This window comes from Phodopus roborovskii, unplaced genomic scaffold (genome assembly GCF_943737965.1).
Source record: "Phodopus roborovskii unplaced genomic scaffold, PHOROB, whole genome shotgun sequence".
In the NCBI taxonomy this organism is placed as follows: Eukaryota; Metazoa; Chordata; class Mammalia; order Rodentia; family Cricetidae; genus Phodopus; species Phodopus roborovskii.
In genome coordinates, this window is record NW_026126434.1 from 31,008,752 (window position 1) to 31,029,623 (window position 20,872).

At 42.1% G+C, this 20,872-nt stretch overlaps 1 protein-coding gene across 1 annotated transcript; it reads right to left on the bottom strand.

Moving 5' to 3' along the window:
• Positions 1–3,719: 3,719 nt before the first annotated feature.
• Mog (myelin oligodendrocyte glycoprotein) lies at positions 3,720–19,678 on the bottom strand. Its single transcript, XM_051187446.1, has 8 exons — positions 19,440–19,678; positions 16,805–17,152; positions 12,855–12,968; positions 7,646–7,666; positions 7,302–7,322; positions 4,700–4,816; positions 4,397–4,417; positions 3,720–3,881 (listed from the first exon to the last, which is right to left on the bottom strand). The coding sequence occupies exons 1-8, from the start codon at positions 19,525–19,527 to the stop codon at positions 3,868–3,870; spliced, it is 744 nt and encodes a 247-aa protein (XP_051043403.1). The 5' UTR covers positions 19,528–19,678; the 3' UTR covers positions 3,720–3,867.
• Positions 19,679–20,872: the final 1,194 nt, after the last annotated feature.

The following is a 20,872-nucleotide window of genomic DNA, read 5'->3' on the forward strand; positions in this document are numbered from 1 at the left end:
TCAGATGTCAACCCACCAGAGTGACTCTGATGGAGGTTAATACTGTCCAGCAAGGCCTGCAGGACCATTGACTCTGGAAACTGCTGCTCACTTTTGCTAAAGCAGCCTGGTGTCTCCCCAATATCTTCATTGTAGTGTGTAATCTCATGATTGCATCTCAATCTTGGGCACAAATATCTGTAGATAGTCAGAAAGATGACTTTGTATTTAGCAGTATAATTTTAATATATAGGAAACATACTAGGACATGCTTAATAATGAGATCTATTTGTTCCATGAGGACTATAGACACTTAAAAGCCAGCTTTGTTCCTTTTGATCAGACTAACAACACACAATTAGCTCACTTTTACCTTAGAGCAAGTTTAGATTAGACTAAAGTTTTTTGTTTGTTTGTTTTTTGTTTTGTAAATAGATCAAAGTTTAAAGCTTTACATCTGTGCACAAGGTCAGAGTTGCAGGTATCTAATCAAGATTGCTATACAAAGCACCCTAAGGAAAGGATGCCAATTCAAGTCTGCAGACAATAGACCTATATCTCAAAGTTTGTTACTGGATACTGTGTCCTACCCTGTCTGGTCACAGTCTTACTCCTATAACCTTGGAGACATGTGTTGCCATGGTAAAAGGCTCAGCTACTTATCACTTACCCTAGGAATGTGCTTTTGACCAATTAGTGGTAACTCTTGTAATTTTTTCACTGTTCCAAGCCTCCTGTATGAAGATAGTTTTTAGGCTAGAGGAAAAGAAGCTAGGAGGAATTAAAATTAAGACAGGAGAATTAGAATAGAGGCATAAGAACAAAGAGACTTGTTTGGAATAGCACTGTGTGGAGAGTTCATTAGCCCTTGGTACCCTAAATTCCTTTCACTTCTTGTAGCATCTGAACTGAACCCTAAAGAGGAAGTGGGACTGGACCCCAAAGGCCCTTTTTACTCCAGGTCTCTGAGACACTCATGCTATGTTGCTTCTTCTCCAAGTTCAATTATTAATAATTAATAACATCACTTTTAACTTCAAATTTACATGATAGGATAGTCTTCCCTTGGGCTAGCTCACTGGTAGAGCACTAGCATGCATGGTTTGCCTCCCCAACACTGGGGTGAGTTCTCTGTTCTAAAGGGGTTTTGTTTCAGTGGTTTGCAAAGCTACAACCACACATAGCCCTGGGCCCACTTGTGAGTATGTGTGTGTGTTTCATGTTGTTGTTTTGTTTTTACAGAGCTGCGGATTGAACCCAGGGCTTTATGTATACTAGGGAGCAAATGCTTTAATACTAAGCTACATCTTCAGCCCCTGAGACCTGTTTTTTATGCTAGACACAGCAATAAATTAAACTAAAATACTAATGAAATTAGAATAGTTATATATTTAAAAGTTATGTGAATATGGTCCTACACTAGGGAATTACCCCTTCAATATTTTTAGACTGTGGTTAACACATGTGAAATCAGAGATGAAGGGAGATTACTATTTACTATGTGGTCTTGTCATCTGTGGAAATATGAGCAATATTGAGAATGAGAAGATGGATTTCAAAGATGTAAGCTAGCATTTAGATATTTGAGGTCATAGAAGATTCCTATGAAATTTTTACTAGCTTTTATTGTTGTTTTTATTTACTGTTTTTTTCCTGTTTCTAGCCTATAAGAGCCAAGGGTGAATGGTTGAGTTTTAAAGGTTGGGAAAATGGAAAAGTGACTTGTACTGAGTAAAAAAACCTTGTGTTGGTAATGTTGCCATATTGAACTGTATATTTTCCCACCTCTACCACAAGAAGCAAGAGGAAATTTCAAGAACCTAGCTCCAACCTGGAAGATGAAGAGACTGATGATGAGAAGAAAACCTCCCTTCCTTGCACAGGAATGTTCCGAAGTAGATCATTCTATTTCTGCCTGACCTGAGGCAACTGTTACAAAACATTCATCAACATCTTTCATCACCAGTTTCCTGTGAAGGCCCAGCAGACTACTAGCCACAAAGCCCTGGCCTCCAAGCCCCAGGATTTTAGAGAGATGTTTTTCACTTGCAAGATCTGTGGTAAGAGTTACTGTGGTAGTTCTGTATGAGCTGTCACCGCCGTACTCATTTATGTTATAGTAGGCCAAGTTCATGCTCAGAGTGTGGAAAATGCTTCTGGAATCAGTCTGAGGTGAAAAGCCACAAGAAGGTACACCAAAGCAAGAAGCCAGTGGCTGGCAACCAGGAGCATAGTATTGAGGTCCCACTTACATCACCTGGATCCCAAGCTCCCATCTTAAAGTGTGTGAAAGTGATCCAGGGACCAGTCAGTGGCCAGGACTAAGGCAAGTAATGGCAGAGCCTCATCCCTGAATGGCAGTTCCAACTCTATTCCAGTGAAAGGCTCAATAGGAAAGACCATTTGCTCCTATTGTTTCAAGCATTTCCCCCACCAAGACTGGTTTATTAACCCACCTCAAGTCCCACTTACAAAATCAGCCCACCCAACATTTCAGTAGTGAAGATCTCTCCCAGTCATCCATGGTCATAGACTATCATCCAAACACATACATGGAGCAAAATATCTACTGTTGCCCTGCCTGTGACATCTGCTTTAGAGGGAAGGAAAGTCTGCTGGATTACTTGTGCTATAAAAATGGGTCAGGGAGTCCCGTTAAATGCTGGAGAATCCTGGGACATGTGCACTTGTCTTTCTTGATCCCTTGAAGCTGAGAAGTGTTTCAAAAGTAAAGGAGTCCTCAGGAGAACAAAAGATGAAAAAATGAAAGCCCAGAAGACAAAATGAAACATTCATTGCAGTGAGAACTCCTGAAACATAAAGTCCTGTTTGGGGCTGGCTTAGTGGGCAAAGGAAATTGACACCCTGCCTGACCTCCTGAGTCTGAACCCTGAGACCCCTGTGACAGAAGGAAAGAACCTATTCCTGACCTCACACATGTCCCACCTCCCACATATCTCCCCACCACACAAAATAAATATAATTTTTAAAACTACAAAAAGGGGGTCATTTCAGTCTTTACATCTTGATTTTTCTGAAGACTGGCCTCTGGCTTCAGGAGGTTCAAATAGGAGAGATGAGTGGATGATGAAAGACTCAACAAGGAAAGGAAAAGAAGTGTACACAGAGAAACTTGTATTATTAATTAGCACCTAGCTTGTTTGTGTCTGATGGACCATCAAGTAGTAATTGTTGAATAAAACAGTGGGTATTCTGAGGGGAATAAAGATGGGAGAAAATGAGAGGCAGGAATATAAAGGATGCAAAGGGAAATAGGTGGGAAAAGACAGGATACCCAGTTCTCAACCCTTGTTCCTCAAGGTCCTCCCATCCGCAGGCTGCCCAAGCAGGATGGTGCTCTGATCATCCTTTAGATCCCACGTTCAGGTTTGGGTTCAGGCTCCATAGTCATACTATGGCTCATGTAGCTTCCTCAATATTGTGGGCCCTGCTGTCACTGACCCCCTACTATCTACATTGCTGTTCTTCCTAGTCAAGGCTGTGGTCTTGAAAGAAACATCCACTATTTGTACAGTTGACGCTCTGTAGTTTGTCATGTAGAGGTGTTGGATATGCTGTTTGACAGAATCGCTCCTGTATTACTCTGATACACAGGTATCTTCTGATAGATGGCTTGGCTTAGCCATGGGGTGCTTCCTGGAGGAAGACTGGGATAGGAGTAAAAAATGTGGGAGGCAGAATTAGAAGAAGGAAGGAGCCAAAGAAAGGAAAATAGTTTAAGGGAAATCAAATTCTGTTTGGAGTCCAGAGTGTTTTTGTAGATGTAGATTGGAAAGTGCCTACAGCAAAGAGGCCAGTGAGACATCCCCAACAACCTGTCTCTTGGCCTGCCAGGCTCTCCTTCATGCCAGGAAGTTGCACCATCACTCAAAAGGGGTTTCCTAGAAGAAAGACAAGTAAGTTCAAAAATCTGCCAGTGAAGCATTAAGTCCAGGAGATAGACAGTTCCCAGGGATCAAGTTATCTCTGCCTTTCCCACACCCTTGGTTGGTATTGAAGGTGAAGTTCAGGATAACTATTATGGAGAATGTCAAAGGAGAATGCAGAAGTGGGGTTCTGGCCAAGGGGCACTGAAAGATATTAAGTCAGCAGGTAAGAGTGGCCCAGCAGCCTCTCTGGCACTGAAAACTTGTTATTCCCCTCCAGCTTGCCTCACAAGAGTCCTTCCAGTCCTTCCTGGGATTATGGTCCCTCAGTAACCATCTTCCCTGTGCTGACTTTTTTGTTCAGTTTAGAAGAAAGAAAAAACATTGGGTATGGTGGTACATGCCTATGACCCTAGCACTTAGAGACAGAGGCAAGAGGATTGCCATCAATTCCTGGTCTACACAGTGAGTCCAGAGGTGCAGACTGAGACTGGTCTCAAGAATGGAGAAGGGTATTGGGGAGAACTTACTTAGCTCTTCAAGAAACTGTCCTGCAAAGAAAGAGAAATGAGTGGGTGGGTGATCAGTGGGAAATCCCTCCCCCACAACACCACTTATATCCTCCCTAGATAACCCTCCCTCCTCACTAAAAGACCCATGCATCTCATTAAGATCCTCTCATTTTTCTGAGGACTCTGATGGTGAACATGGGGACTCGGGAGGAAGGCAATCCCAGCCCTGGGGTGTAGAGCCTTGGTTCTACCCTTTCCTATTCTGGTCTGCCTGAGTTCCCTGCTGCATTGGTAGTACTCTTTGCTGCCCAGACACTGCACCTGCTAGTCTTCGATGCAGCCAGTTGTAGCAGATGATCAAGGCAACCAGGGGTCCAAGAACAGGCACAATAACAAACAGTGCTATCTTCCAGCAGGGCACCCTCAGGAAGTGAGGATCTGAATGGTAGAACAGAGTATTTTCTGCTATGCCACACCCACTCTTTTTAACCTGAAGCCCCCAAATACCGAAGGACTCTGAAGACAAACTAGAGTCCACAAATTTGGATGAGGTGCAGTGTGCCTTTATTTCACTAACTTCTAATCGAATTTAGCTTTTTCCTTTTTTAACTGATTTTATTTAGCACACAAAATAATGGGTTGCACCCATTTTTATACATTGTCCAGCCACTCACTATCCTCCCCCACTCTCCCATTCCCTCTATCCTTTTTTGTTTGCTTTTTTTTTTTTTTTGAGATATGGTGTCTTGCATGTATCCCTGGCTGTCCTTGAATTTGAGAAATCCTGCCTGAGCCTCCCAGGGATTACAGGTCACCACCCTGGCTATTCCTGAGGTTTTCTTACAGTAAAAATACAAACAGCAGGCTGGGGATGTGGTCCAGTAGAGCGCTCATCTCACATGTTGAGTCCAATAGGATCAATTCTCAAAAACACACAGTATTAGCACTGGCTGCATTTATGATTTCAAGATACAAAAATGGTTAAGAATTTAGACATTCAAATCTTATAAGTAAAATCCCAGGGGCTGGGAATGTAGCTCAGTTTGTAGAGCTACAATTTTGTAACTTGCCTATCATGCATAGAGTTTATGAGTTCCATCCCCAGCACAGCATACACTAGGCTTGGTGGCTCACATCTATAATCTCCCAGAACATAGTAGGTAGAGGCAGGGTATCAAAATTCAATGTAACATTTGGCTACATAGCAAGTTTGAGGCTAGCCTGAAATATATGAGTCTGTCTCAAAATAAGTGAATGGGGTCAGAGGGATGGCTTAGTTGCTGCTAAGCATGAAGACTTGATCCCCAGAACCAACATGATGGAATGAAAGAACCAAGTCCCCAAAATTGTCCTCTGACCTCCGTGTGAACACCTGCCCACTCACCCACTCACCCCTACACACATACAATGAAAAATAATTACATTTTTCTTTGACTGTTCAAAGACTCCATATGTGACAGTCACACACTAGCCCAATGTCATATGCTAGGGTGTGTGCCAGGTACCAGGAGAACTAAACAGAGTTGCTCTTGGCCTCAGAAAGAAAAGCTGTTTAGGAAGATTGCTCAGAGCAAGGATTTTCTGTGCTCTGCGAATGCTGTCTTCTAGTTTGTATAGAATTTATTCAGCAAACATTTGGGTATTCTTCTGTTGTTGGTGTTGTCCTTAGGGACTGTGCAGTCTGAAGTAAAGAAACAAAAAGATGATTCTTGAAGGATTAAAAAGCCCCTGGGATTTTACTTATAAGATTTGAATGCCTAAATTCTTAACTATTTTTGTATCTTTTTAATTTTTAAAAAAAATTTTTTTTTATTTTTTAGCATTACGTTTTTCTTTTTTTTTTTTTTAGTTTTATCTTTTTTTTCTTATTTTACACATCAATCCCAGGTCCCCGTCCTTTCCTCTCTCCTTCCCTCCTTTTCTCTTCGCCCTTCCTCCCTCCCTCCATTTCCCATTCCCCCCTTCCTCCCTCCCATGTATCTTGAAATCATAAATGCAGCCAGTGCTAATACTGTGTGTTTTTGAGAATTGATCCTACTGGCCTCTCCATGTGAGATGAGTGCTCTACCGGACCACATCCCTAGCTTGCTGTTTGTATTATTACTGTAAGAAAACCTTAAGAATAGCCAGGGTGGTGACCTAGCATGCATGGTTGCATATGCATTGACCAGCATTTGGGAGGTGAAGGCAGAAGGATCAGAAGCCCAAGGTCATCCTTCATGACATAGAGTCTGAGGCCAGCCTGAACCACATGAGACACTCAAAAACGAAAAGGTATTAGTGTGGCTTTACTTTTCCCTCAAAGTAGTTTTCTCTGACAAACCATGTGCCTGGGTTGTACTCATGAAAGCCTTATAAGTTTTGTGGGTGTCTTTCAAAAATGTATTTTTTCTGGGTGTGGCAGCATATGCCTTTAACCCCAGCTCTGGGGAGGCAGAGGCAAGTAGGTCTCTGTGAGCTCAAGGACAACCTGACCTACATAGTGAATTTCAGCTTAGCCAGGGTGTATACCTTGTGTATATAGGTGTCTGCTGTGAGTCAGGAAATAGAACATATGTCCTCCAGAGGAGCAGCAAGTGCTCTTAAACACTGAGCCATGTCTTTAGCTACAGTAGTTGTATCTTTTTTCAGGCAATATATTTTTCCCCATTAAGCAACCAAGTTCACAGTCAAAGGATCTGTTTACCTTCCTTTTATAATTTACAAGATGAAAAATATATATATAAGGAGGAGTTTACATTTGTGAAATTTAGTGCAGTGCCTGACACTAGAATATGGTAATAAGTTTTTGCTATTCCTATAGATCTTAAATGCAAAGAAAAAAAGGTGGAGGGACCCTACAAAGAGCTACTGGTCCTAGTCCCCTAGGCCACAAGTGAAATCCCACAGTGACTTGGGAGGGCAGGGATATGTCTGCACTTACCAAAAGTCCGATGGAGATTCTCTGAAAGAGGAACAGATGAAAATGGATTCAGCTGGGCACTGAAAGGGGCTTCTTACTCTGGATCTATTTAAACCACTTAGAGCTGGCTCTAGTCCTGACACAAAATAAAGCAAGCTAGAGGATTTAATGTCTATACTAGCTGGACTCAGGTGAAACAAGATTCCCAATTTTCTGATGCTTATAGTTTTAAATATTGATGTTCCCAATTGAAGGGAGCACAGATCATTGGGGGAGAGGTAGAAATGGTCTGAAGAAAGGGACATTCTGAATAAGCTAAAAGATCAGATAGGAGGAATTGGTGAGGGGGTGTGCCTGGAACTCACCGACTTCTGCTCGAAGTTTTCCTAAAATAGAAAAAGGCAACATTTTAGTTCTGGGTCTGCTACTGAATGAGGACCCTTCTGCACCCAGCACTTGGACTTTGTGTGGACAACTTCTCGATAGGTTGGGAGCATCTTTGGAGATTGGGAAGAGCTCTAGATTTAAAACCAAGGATTTAGGCTCTTTCTGTGGTGTCTAAATAAAATAATGAAAAAAAAGAAAACAAGAGCCCGGTGTGAGGGCAACCTGGCTATGCTGTCTATCATCCCAGTGATTGCCATGAGATTATGGTGATCCAGCTGGCCAGGTGAGTGTTCTCTTCTTTTGTTTTCTTACAACTCCGTATGTGTCCCTCACAAAACTGATTGTTTGGCTAGAGAGAATGTTCTTGCAGAAGATAGGGCCTGCTGTTCTTTGGTCAAAGGTATCTATATAGTGGAACTTCTTAGCTAGAACCTCCAAAACAGCATTCAAGAATGCAAAAGTCTTCAGGACTATTCCTCAGGAGACAGCAATACTCAAACCATCAAATGTCATCATGTTTTTTTCTTCTCTCTCTCTCTCTCTCTCTCTCTCTCTCTCTCTCTCTCTCTCTCTCTCTCTCTCTCTCTCTCTCTCTCTCTCTCTCTGTGTGTGTGTGTGTGTGTATGTACAGATGAATACATGTGTTTCTGGAATCCAGAAATTGTTGTCAGAGCTCCTAAAATTATGGGTAGTTTGAGCCCTCTGTATGAGCAGTACAGATCTTAGCCCTTGAACTGTCCTTCCAGCCTTGTATCACAAATCTTTAGTACTTCTATTACTCCTTGCTCAGTTCACATGGCTGAGCAGATCACTATTTTGAAAATATAAAGCCATACTAATGGGAGATGTCATTCTGTAAATACATTTCTCTTTTTGGTTAATGAATAAAGCACTGTTGTCAAATAGGAAGGCATGATGATAGGCGGGACTAGGAGACAAGGAGGATTCTGAGAGAGGTAGTAAAGAGGAGTCAAGATATAGGACATGAGAGAAGAGGTCCAGATCATCTCTGGTAAGATAAGACCACGTGGAAACACTTAGATTGGTAGAAACGGGTTAATATTTAAGACAGAGCTAGCCAATAAGAAGCTCTAGCCATTGGACAACAGCTTTATAACTAATAGAATCTTTGTATGTTATTTTGGGGCTGACTCAGCTGTGGGACCAGGCTGGTGGAAAAGTGATCATGACAAAATGGCGCCTGCAATGTGGGCACTAAGGATTCCACTTAAAACTTGACAAAAGCTTAAAAAGAGATTTTGAAAACAAAACAACAGCAACAAGCAAGATTTCTTGGTAGCAGCATTTTCTTGTGGGCTCTGTTTTGCTAAAGACAAGCAGACTTGTGTGGCTCCTTTAAGGGAGTCTTCCTCACTCGGCAAAAGTGGCAAAAACAAAAACAAAACAAACAAACAAATAAAACAAAACAAAACAAATGCAGGGCTCTTTTAAGAGGCCCTACTACCAAACAAGAATGTTGTATACGAGCAGCTGGCAGTGGCAGTGACCACATCTCCAAGCTGGCAGCATGCTGCTTGATGACAGCATAGACCAAGGCAGTGAGCACAGCTCTCAGTGCTGGCAGTAAATGCACCCCTACCATACTGAAAAGCCAGCCGCCCAAACAGATGCTGCTTTAATTTTAGCAATGCTGTTTATCAGATACAAGACTCGTGGCTAGAAAAAAAGGTAGAGATATACAGTAAAGACAGATTCAGATGAAGTAAAACCTAAAAGGTTAAAAATATACACAGACTTGGGAGAGAAAATAAAAAGGATGTTTGGTTAAAAAAAAAAAAAAGATTGGGCAGTGGTGGTGTATGCCTTTAATCCCAGCCCTCAGGAGGCAGAGGCAAGCAAATCTCTGTGATTTCAAAGCAAACCTGGTATACAGAGTGAATTCCAGGACAGGCAAAAGTTACACAGAAAAGCCCTGTCTCAAAAAATGAAAAAAAGAAAAAAAAAAGGAATAAAAGAAATAGAATAATAAAAAAGCCACCTAAAGATGGGAAATACACAGAGTCAGGATACTGTATGCTATTGTGTTGTTCTGGACTTGCTCAATTGCTAAGGAAGGAATAACAATTGCTAAAATGCACTTGATTAGTAACGCTGCTAAATTAATCCAGTGTATATATTTTAACAATGCTTTGACTTCAAAATTTAAGTCTAAGGACAGGTTACTGAGGAAAAGAATTTCTATTTTTGTTTCCACAGAAAATGAAAAGCTATGGATTCCTTCCAGACTAACATGGTTTGATCAAGCAAGACCCCCTAAAACAGCATCCCAGGTGATCCAACATTCAAAACAGCTGGGACAAGGCAGACTTGCAGACTACAGCCAAGATTTCTGAGTCTTCTTATGAGTCCCATGCTATTACAGTGTCCCCAACTAGCAGGAAATAGTTTGGAAAGAACGACACTCAAGTTCCCAAACATTGTCTATAAATGCTTGTTTTCATTTAAATGGGCTTGGTTATAAATGGTTAATGAGCACAACCAATCTCTTTTTAAAGGTAAAAAGGGGATTATGGTATAGAATGAATATTTTGTTTTGGAATGGATTTTCATTTATTGATACAAATTTAAGATCAGTTTCTCTTCTTTAGGTATTGTGTTTATATAACTCATTTAAAAATGTAATGTGTAATTAAGTACAGATTGTAAATAGTTACCTATGATAGTCAAAGCTTATAGTTAGGTTGTTTATGTTTTCTAGATATATAGACATATATTTCAATTGGATAGACATTCTTCAAACCTTTCAAAGATGTACAGAATATGGATATGGCATTTAAAATGGTTTAGGGTTTTTCTTGACAGTAAGACATAACTGCTCCTGGCAACACCATCTGTGTCACAAAGGAAGATGGACATCAAAGAAACTCGTTATGGAGTTTATTCCCTATATGGCAAAAAAAAAAAAAAATTCTCATGTGGATGAGAAATTACTCTTGTCTGGACTGTTTGACTTTATGCTATATAAACTAAACATGCAGGACCCGCAGAAAACTGTTGACTGCTGAAACAAGATGGACAGTGCTACAGGGTCCCTGCTTCATGGAAGCGTCTGTCAGACATTCTGCAGGACACAGAGAAAAGTGAATGACAAACTGCCAATACAGGTGGACAATTTAAAGTTTCCTGCTTTGCCGAGGAGTCTGCCAGACACACCACGGCCTATAGGCTGAAGATGGAACATTACAGAAGAACTTTGGGTGACTGACCAGGCAGGGAGTTGTCTGTTTATATACTATCCTTCTGTGGTCTTTGATGGAGTTGAAGACAGATAGCTATGGTTACAGTTTTCCTTAGTTAGGACTAAAGATAAGTTACATATAAGACTTTAGACTCACAAAGATAGGGTAAATGTTAATGGACTAAATATTGTCAACTATAGTTCTTATTTGAAAACTGTTTTGTCATATGTAATTTTACTATGTTAAAGTTAAAACCCTTCTTTTTATTTTAGACAGAAAAGAGGAGATGATGGGAGATGTCATTGTGTAAATATGTTTCTCTTATTGGTTAATGAATAAAGCACTGTTGGCCAATAGGAAAGCAAGATAGGTGGGACTAGGAGACAAGGAGGATTCTGGGAGAGGTAGTAAAGAGGAGTCAAGATGTAGGACGTGAGAGAAGTAAGAGGTCCGGACTCTCTCTCCCCAGTAAGACAATGTGGAAACACTTAGGTTGATATAGTTAATAGCTAAGACAGAGCTAGTCAATAAGAAGTTCTAGTCATTGGCCAACAGCTTTCTAACTAATAGAGTCTCTGTATGTTATTTTAGGGCTGACTCGGCTGTGGGACCTAGCTGGCAGGAAAGTTCTCGTAACACTATACCCTACTGGAAGGAAGAACTAGACATTTAGTGACATTTAGCGCATCTACACTAGGCACTTTCCATATTATCCTATTGTAAGCTTCCCACAGTTTAAGAGGGAAAATGCTACCCTACTTGGAGACTTGGAGAACCTAAGAATTTTCCTCATAGTTTGCTGTCTACAATAGAATTGGATCCTAAGCTGCCTAGCCCTGTCTTCATGTTCTATTGAGCCATAATGGCAGAGGGCTTTTCTTTGATAAGGAGCAAGCAACCAAACATTGGGATGATTTTAAAGTGAAAGAAAAGACCTCACTGTGGGGTTGGAGATGTAGTACACTGTGGAGCACTTTCTATTATGTACAAGGTAAGACCATTGTTGATCTGATACTTGTCTCCTTTCTATGGCTTAAACCCTCCTTGTTGCCTTACCCTCTTATTAGGAGAGGAGGTGGGAACACAAGACCTTATGCTGTAGCACTGGAAAGACTCTGTCTGGAGGTTCTGGGCACAAAAGAAAATTTCAACAGCTGAACTTGCATCCACAGTTGAATGGAAAAGACAGGAGAAACAATTTTTAAATGCACTCTATATGGCAAAGACTTTCATTTCTGAATCCCTTATTAAAATGTAAAGTAGTAGGGCTGGAGACATGACTCAAGGGCTAAGAATGCTTGTAGCTCTTGCAGAGGACCCAGGGTTCAGTTCCTAGTATCCATATAGAGCATCTTACAACCATATGTAATTCTAATTCCAGGGTCTCTGACCTCTTCTTCTGGCCTCTTACAGCACCTGTACATATGTGTGCACATCCAGACAATCAAGCACGCACAAACAAAAATAGGTTTGAAAATTTTAAATTTTATTTTGTTTTTAACTGTGTGTAGGTATGTTTGTCTGCATGTAGGTATATACACAAGAGTACAGGTGCCTGAGGAGGCCAGAAATGTTAGATCCCATTGAGACAGAGTTACAGATGGTTGTAAATTCTCTAGAAGAGGAGCAATTACTCTAAACCACTGAACAGTCTCTCCAGCCTTGAAGATTTTCTTTTTAAATGCCCAGTATTTTTGACCTATCTGACTTTGAAAAGACTACTCTTCCAATTTCATGAGGCTGCTAAGGTGTAGTGAGGGCTAAGCTCCACTATCTGTAACCTGCTATTTGAGCAATTCACCTGGGCTCAATTTCTTTCTCAGCAATGAGGCTGTTACATGTCATCCTTACTTCACAGGAAAATTCACAGTCCTATCTGAAAGTGTTCGGTAAGACTTGTTATGTAGTTCTGAGCTCAGAAGCCTGAACAATGGACTGTCCCTTAAGGACCAGGAAAGGCCCTGACAGACCCAACCCCTGCCCATACCTCTCAGTCTGTGCTGCAGAAACAGGAACACAAGGCCTACAGAGATCTGCAGGAGGAGTGCAGGCAGAAGAGCGATGAGAACCAGAACCCCAGGGTTGATCCAGTAGAAGGGATCTGAAAGGCAGAAGTAACATCATCCAGCATGATTCCTCAACATCCTACACAGAGCCTGTGCTGCAGTAAGTTGAGTTGAATAAGGGAATAAACCTTGAGATTTACAAAATTGTAGGTGGATTTTTCTGTCCCTCCTGCCAGCTCCAGATTCACAGTCTTATTTTTAATTATGAAAGCTTGACCAATAGCTTAGGCTTGTTTCTAACTAGCTCTTATAACTGAAATGAACTAATTTATTAACCTACTTACTGCTTTGTGGCTTCATTACCTTTACTGTGTATGCCTGTGTGCCTGTGCGGCTTCCCTGCACTGTCTCTGGCTCTCCACACCTCTGCTCTTCTTCTTCCCAGTGTCCTCTGTGCCCTGAAAAGTCTGTCAAGCTATTGGCTGTTCACCTTTTTTACTAAACCAATCCAAGTGACAAATCTTCACAATGTAAAAAAAAAAAAAAAAAAAAAAAAAGGAAAGGTTTTAACTCTAACATAGTAAAACTACATACAATAAGAACAATTGTCAGGTAAGAATTACATTTAAGCCAGGTGGTGGTGGCATGCGCCTTTAATTCCAGCACTCAGGAGGCAATGGCAGGTGATCTCTGTGAGTTCAAGACCAGCCTGGTCTACAAGAGCTAGTTCCAGGACAGCCTCCAAAGCCACAGAGAAACACTGTCTGGAAAAACAAAACAAAATAAGAATTGCATTTAAAATATCCAGTCCAGATACCCACAGCTAAACACTGAGCTGAACTGGAATCCAGATGCAGAGAGGGAGGACAAGACCAGGCTACAGAAACCCACAGAGACAGCTGACCTGAACATGGAGGAGCTAATGGGCCCTCAGACTGACAGCTGGGAATCCAGCATTGGACCGACTCAAACCCCCTAAACATGGGTCTAAGTAAGAAGGCCTGGGCAGTCTAAGGGACCTCTGACAGTGGAACCAGGATGTATCCCTGGTACACAAAAGGACTATGGGAGCACATTCCCCATGGAGGGATAATCCCTTAGCCTAGAGGCAGGAGGGAGGGCCTAGTCTCTACTCCAAATGACTTGACAGATTTAGATGATCCCTCCTGGAAGGCATCATGGTACATGTGGAATGTGAGTGGGGGGAATGGGATGGGAGGGTGGTTGGGGTCATGGGAGGGTGAGAGAGAGGGAGGGAGGAAGGGAGAGGGAACTGGGATCAATATGTAAAGTAAAAATATCCAGTCCATTTATATTTGGCATATTTGGATAAAATACTCCATTAGACAAAAAAGGGGAAATGTGGAATAATCTTTTTGTATGCTGTGAAGATGTGTCTGTTGTAATTTTTAAAAAGTACTGTTCGAGAGAAAGACACCGTGTGACAGAGCTTGGGTGGAGGGTTTTTTTTTTTTTTTTTTTTAATTGGTGGAAATTGAATGGGAAAAGGGAAGAGGGGGAGAGAGGGTACTGGCCTCTGGGAATAGGAGTGGCAGAAGAGACAGGCAGAGAGGCAGGGAGAGAAAGAAAGAGAGGAGGATGGGAGGTGGGAACACAGTGGCTGCAGCTGAGGGTGCATCCTATCAAACACCAAGGCCAGGCCAGCACAGGTGCCTGAATACTAACAGTGTCTCTCTGGTTGGCTGAATAAAAAGCTAAATGTTCATTAGCTAGGTAGGATTTTGAGGCTCAGAGGACACTGGAGAGAAGAAGGGTGGAGTTGTCAGCCAGACAGGAGAGGAAGCAGCATGGGCATACAGAGTAAAGGTTATAAAGCCCCAAGACAAAAAGTAGATTGATAAAAACGGGTTAATTTAAGTTGTAAGAGCTAGTTAGTAACAAGCCTAAGCTACCGGCCGAGCTTTCATAATTAATAATATGTCTCTCTGTCATTACTGGGGAGTTGGTGGTTCTAGCAAAAAGGTTCAACTACACACAATGCTGGCACATCCAGGCATGGTGCCACAAGCCTGTAATCCCAGCATTCAGGAACCTGAGGCAGGAGGATTGCTGAAAGTCACAGGCCAGCCCGCAAGACCTGTCTCAAAAAAAAAAAAAAAAAGTAATATAGAATAGAAAAACAAGCTTGGATTTTCTTCTTTCTTTCTTTCTTCCTTTCTTTCTTTTTTCTTTTTCTTGTTTTCTTTTTTTAATATTTAATAGAGTGGGCATGTTTCTAGAGAGGGATAATGTGGTTATTGATTTTGGGTTTTTTTTTGTTTTGTTTTGTTTTTTGTTTTTTACCGGTCAAGTCTTGAAGTCTCCTTGTCCTCTAGCTTCTAGCTCCTAAATGCTGGGATTCCAGGTCTATGCTACTGTTCCCCAAGCAAAACAGGAGATGACTGGAGGGATTTAGAATGTGGAAATCCCTCAAAGAAAAGCACTCTCCCCTGAGGCAAAGTTTGTAGAGGGTGTTCTTCCCCCCCCCCCCTTTCATCTCTGTTCCTTGCTGGAGTTGGCCGTTGACCTGGGAATTTGGTTAGCAGAAGAGGGAAAATCTGTATGCAGAAGTTCTGACCCTCTACTTTGTGAGTAAAAATTCCCCAGCAAAAACAGCTGTCTGAAGAACATTCTGTAGCACACAGCTATTCTCATGTCCCTGCAAGCTGTCTCTAGAAATAGTGCTTTGTTACTGGGCATACAATGCATCTTCTGATCTCAGCCTGGCAACAGTCACCCCCACTTCAGATGCAGAAATGATGGATTGTCTGATGTTCGTGCTGCAGGTGGGTGAGGAGGAAGGGAAAGGATCAGAGGCCCAGCACTCACAACACTTTTGTTCTTCAACTACATAGCAGTTAAATTCCAAAACTCCCTCTATTTTCCTAACCACACTTTAACCACACCAAGGCAGGACAAATAATAAATGACTCTAAAATCAGCTATCACACAAAACACACTAAAAATGAAAAATCATGAGTATGAAGCAATGGTGACAAAACTGCAGGCCTCCCCCACCCCCATGTGTGTGTTTGATTGTGTGTGTGTGTGTGTGTGTGTGTGTGTGTAGGTATGTGTGGGTACCTTTGAAGGCCAGAGGAAGGTATCCAGACTCCCAGAGTTGGAGTTATGTGGGTACTGGGAACCAAACTCTGGTCCTCTGGAAGAACTGCAAAACTACTGAGCTATCTTTCCAATCTCTTTTTTGTTTTGTTTTGTTGGAGACAGTCTCTTATAACCTAGGCTGGTGTCTAACTTCTTATCCTCCTGACTTTAAACTTTAAAAGTGCTGGGATCACAGGCTTTAGGCTCTAAGATCAGTTTATGCAGTGATGAGGACTGAGCCAGTGTCTACTTGAATTCTAGGCAAGCACTCTACTAACTGAATTATCCCTGCTATATATTTCCATACATATATGCACACACACACACACACCACACACATACACACACACACACACACACACACACACAAACACACCACACAGGGGGGGATTATATCCCTGCCATATAATATATACACATATATGCATATATATGTAAATTATATCTCTGCCATATAATGCACACACACATACAGAGAGTATATGTGTGTGTGTATACATGTATGTAAATACACACAAACACAGGGACATATTTTTGTTCCCTACATTCTAAGACTTGCTTGTGTCACCCATCAAGTTCTCGCGAGAAGCACCCAAGCTATCCGATATGATTCTAAAACAATCATTTTAAGCTGAGTATGGTGACTCATGCTTTTAGTCCCAGCACACCAGAGGCTGTAGCTGGAGGATTGCCCAAGGATATATATACACTAATTGTGGCGGCACATGCTTTTAATCCCAGCTCTTAGCACTTAAGAGCCAAGAGACCGGAGAACCACTGTGAGTTTGAGGCCAGCCAGGACTACATTTTACCTTGGCAGACTCACCTTCCACTTTCAACTCAATTGCTGCCTCCTCTTGATAAGAGTGGTCTCTGAAAAAGCAGGTGAAGCCTCCTTCGTCCGAGAACCTCACATTCTGGATCCTGAGGGTGACCTTTCCCTCACTGATGCTGTCTTTCAGAAGTTCTGTGCGTCCCCGATATTCAGGCGCCTGTTCTGCATCTTGGTCTTTGCCATTTCGGTAGAGATGAACCACTCTAGAAAAAGGAGGACGGTACCACCCCACCTCCATGCCGGAGGCATTCTTCCCAGGAGATATCCGGCATGGCAGTTCTGCTTCATCCCCGACTAAAGCCCGGATGGGATGCCCTGGTCCTATAACCCTGAACTGTCCTGTCAAGACACCAAAGAGAAGAAACCACGAGTCAGATGTAACAAGTTAATCAAAGGAAAGCTACTTCAAAATAGATAAGAGACAGAAACTCAATTTTTAATTTTTATTTTACTTATTTTAGAGACAGGGTCTCACTATGTAGCTGTGGCAGACCTGGAACTCAGATATCTGCCTTTCTATGCCTCCCAAGTGCTGGGATCAAGTGATTTGTTTTATTTATTTTGTGTGTGTGTGTGTGTGTGTGTGTGTGTTTGTCTACATCAGCACTCATATTAATGCTTATGAATGCAGGTGCCCTCAGAGGTCAGAGGCATTTGGTACCTCTGGATCTGTAGTTTCAGGGTATTGTGAACCAAAATCCAGTCTTTTGAAAGAGAAGTACATACTCTTTACTACAGAGCCAACTTCCCAGCCCCTATTTATTAATTCTGATACAGTGCTTGCTCAGGCTGGCCTTGAACTCACAGCAATACTCCTGTCTCAACTTTTCTTTTTTGTTTGTTTGTTTCTTTCTTTCATTTATTTATTTTTTGAGACAGGGTATCTCTATGTAGCTTTATAGACCAGCCTGGCCTCGAACTCACAGGGATTCTCCTGCCTCTGCCTCGAGAATTCGAGAATGCTGGAATTAAAGGTGTGTGCTATCACCACCCGACTTCTGTCTCAACTTTTCAAGTGCTGGAATTACCAATATTTGTCACCATGCTTGGCTTAGAAAATCAGCTTTTTCTTTTAAAGATTTTGTGTCTGTGCCAGCGTGGGTGAATGTATGTCACCTTTGTGTGACTACCCTTGGAAGCTAGAAGAGGTTGTAAGGTCCTCTGGAGCTGGGGTTACAGATAGCCATGAGCTTCCTCATGGATATTGGTGCTGAGAATCTAACCTTGGATCCTCTGCAGGAGCAGCAAGCATGCTTAACTTCCGAGCCATCTCCTCAGTGCCTCCTCTCCATTTTTGAGACATGGTACTTGTAGTTCAAGAAGGCTTTAGTCTTTCATGTAGCTGAGGGTGACTTGAATTTTTGGTCCTTGTGCTCATTTCACAAATGTTGTGATTAAGGGGCTTTCCATCATGCTGGGTTGAGGAGTTTAAATAGAATTCAAGGGCCTCAGCAGGCCACTCTTTTAAAACTTTGAATGTATACAAAGTAAGCAATCTCTAGTTAAAGATATGTGCTGAATGTCTAGGATAGAGTGTTATGACGTGAAACCATCTAGACAATGGCTTCCACTTTTCTAGAAGGTGTGCTCCTCTCTGACTCCAGCTCTGATTCTTGCCTCTACCTTGGGATGTGGCCCACTCCTTCTAAGTGCTTCTGTCCTCACACCTTGTCACTGTGAAGTTATGCACTCTGGAAAACAGTTGCTTCGCTCTTCTTTATCATCTGTACCTTCAGCCTCACTCTAGCTCTGGACCCTTCTCTAAGCCTCTTCCCAGCAAAGCTCAGCTTCCTAATACCAGGGTGTCCTTAGGGGGGTGCAAGGGCTAGGCTTCCATCAATCACATGGCTCCCTGAGGTAGGACTCTGTCTTTTGCTTTTTTATTTCTCCTCCTAATTGGGGCACAGGTTTCTGTATAAAAACTTACTGCTGCCTGATTCTGCAGAGCAAGGTCTCAAATGCAATGAGATGCTATGACTCAATTATTTAAAATTTTTTTTATTTTATTTGTGTTATTTTATTTTATCATTCAGATAGTTCATTGGGCTTAGAGGCAAGGACCTTTACCTACCAAGCCATTTTACTAATCCTCAACAAACATTTATTGAGATTTACCACAAACAGGCACTGCAGTAATATACAAAACATTTTCTCTCATTTAAAATTCTGACAGCAGGTGGGGCATGGAGGCTCGAGCCTTTAATCTCAGCAATCAGGAGGCAGAGACTGGGTCTCTGTGAGTTTGAAGCCAGCTTTGTCTACAGAGTTCCAGGATAGGCTCCAAAGCTACAGAGAAATCCTATCTCAAAAATCCAAAAACAAACAAGCAAAAAAAAAAAAAACCTCTGACAGTAACTCCAAGAATTTGGGTTTTTTGTTTTATTTTGTTTTGTTCTTTTGAAAGGTGAAAAACCAAAACTAGGACTGGGGATAGAGTTCAGTAGTAAAGTATGAACTTAGCTTGCACAAGGCCCTGAGTTTGATTCCAAGCACTATACGAATGGGGGAAAGTTTGAATTTGATTCCACAAGAAATCAGGAAGGTGTCTAAGGAGAGAACCCATGCCAGCAGACCTAAGTGTAGATCTGTTCTTAGGTCTAAGTAGGGCTGGAATTAGCATGCTTACCTGCATAGCTGGGTGACAGCTGGAGGAGAATGAGCAGGGAGAGGAGGCAGCTGGATAGAGTAAAGCTCCACAAACTGACCATCTTCATGGTTACTGGGGACCGTGTCCCTGGCTGCAGGGTCAGGCCAAGCTGAGACCCTCAGGATGCATGTCTCTCACTCCAAGAAGCCTGAAGGGAGAATCTGGGAGGGCACTACTGCCCAGGCCCTACCTCCATCCGGGTATTACCACAGCTGTGCCCAGAGGAATGGCCCCACGTCACCCCTGCCAGACATTTGCACAAAAGGACTACAGATCCATTGATGACCAGGGTTTGCCTCTCTACCCCCCTCACAGCATTGGAGCAGTGGCTGACTGGTACTGGGTCATTTCCCTTTTCCCCTCCCCAGATCTAGTCTTGGGAAGGGCATGTAGTGGCTGCTCAGTGGTAATCAGAGGGATTTGTTTGTGGAGTCTGTAAGGTTTGTTTAATTCCTCTTGCCAAAAGCTACCTGGGGGGGGGGGGAGGAGAGTGATTACCGAAGACTTAAAAAAACAAAACAAAACAACAACAACAAAAACCCCCCAAAAAACCCAAAAACCATTCAGTCTTGAGTTGCTGTATCTATTGTCTTTGTGTGTGTGGCAGTATCATGTATACCAGCCTGGTCACAAACTAATATAGCACAGGATGACCATTAACTACCCATCCTCCTGTATTTATATCCTGACTACTAAGATGATAACACCTTGCCTAGTCTTCTCTTCCTCCTCTACAACCCCCACTCTGAGACAAGATCTCCCTATGGTTGGCTGCCCTGGAACTGGAGGCTGGCTTCCAATCCACAGAGATCTACCTGCTTTTGTGTCTTAAGTACTGGGATTAAAGGAGTGCACCACCATGCCCAGCCTCGTTTTTTTTTTTTTTTTTTTTTTTTTTGCAGCTATTTATAAGTGTGATATAAATGTATCTGTTATTGTTTGTTCAAATGTATATGCCTAAATGTGGAGGCTAGAGGTTGACATCTGATATTTTCCTCAACCACTCTTCATTTTATTTACTGAGCTATGTCTCCCACTACACCCACCTGCTGAGCTGGGATTATAGGTAGGGCCTCATATCTGTCCAGTGTTTTAAATGTTGGCACTGGGGATCTGAACTCCATTCGGTCCTTGTTCTTGCATGGCGAGTGCTTTCTCCACTGAGTCATACGCCTGGCACCAGTCTGTCCTCTATATCAGACATGCTGTCTCCTGTAGCAGATCCAAATTCCCATCTTTATGCTTGGACATGAAAAGTTTACTTGAGTTTGGCCAGCTTCTTATCAGCAAAGGATGTATGTGATTTTTTTTATTGTTGAAAATTGCTCTTTTGTTTTGTTTCATTTTGAGATAGGGTCTTACTCTATAGCACAGGCTTACCTGGAACTCACTATGTAGCCAAGGCTAGCCTC

What these genes read in the sequence shown, in the direction of transcription:
- Mog (XM_051187446.1), bottom strand. Translation starts at nt 19,527, where the DNA reads ATGAAGATGGTCAGTTTGTGGAGCTTTACTCTATCCAGCTGCCTCCTC. An exon ending in GCTGTCACCCAGCTATGCAG is followed by an intron (nt 17,153 to 19,439) that starts GTAAGCATGCTA and finishes GTGTCTTGACAG; the next exon opens with GACAGTTCAGGGTTATAGGA. An exon ending in GCTGCATCGAAGACTAGCAG is followed by an intron (nt 4,418 to 4,699) that starts GTGCAGTGTCTG and finishes CTTTCTTTGCAG; the next exon opens with GACAGTTTCTTGAAGAGCTA.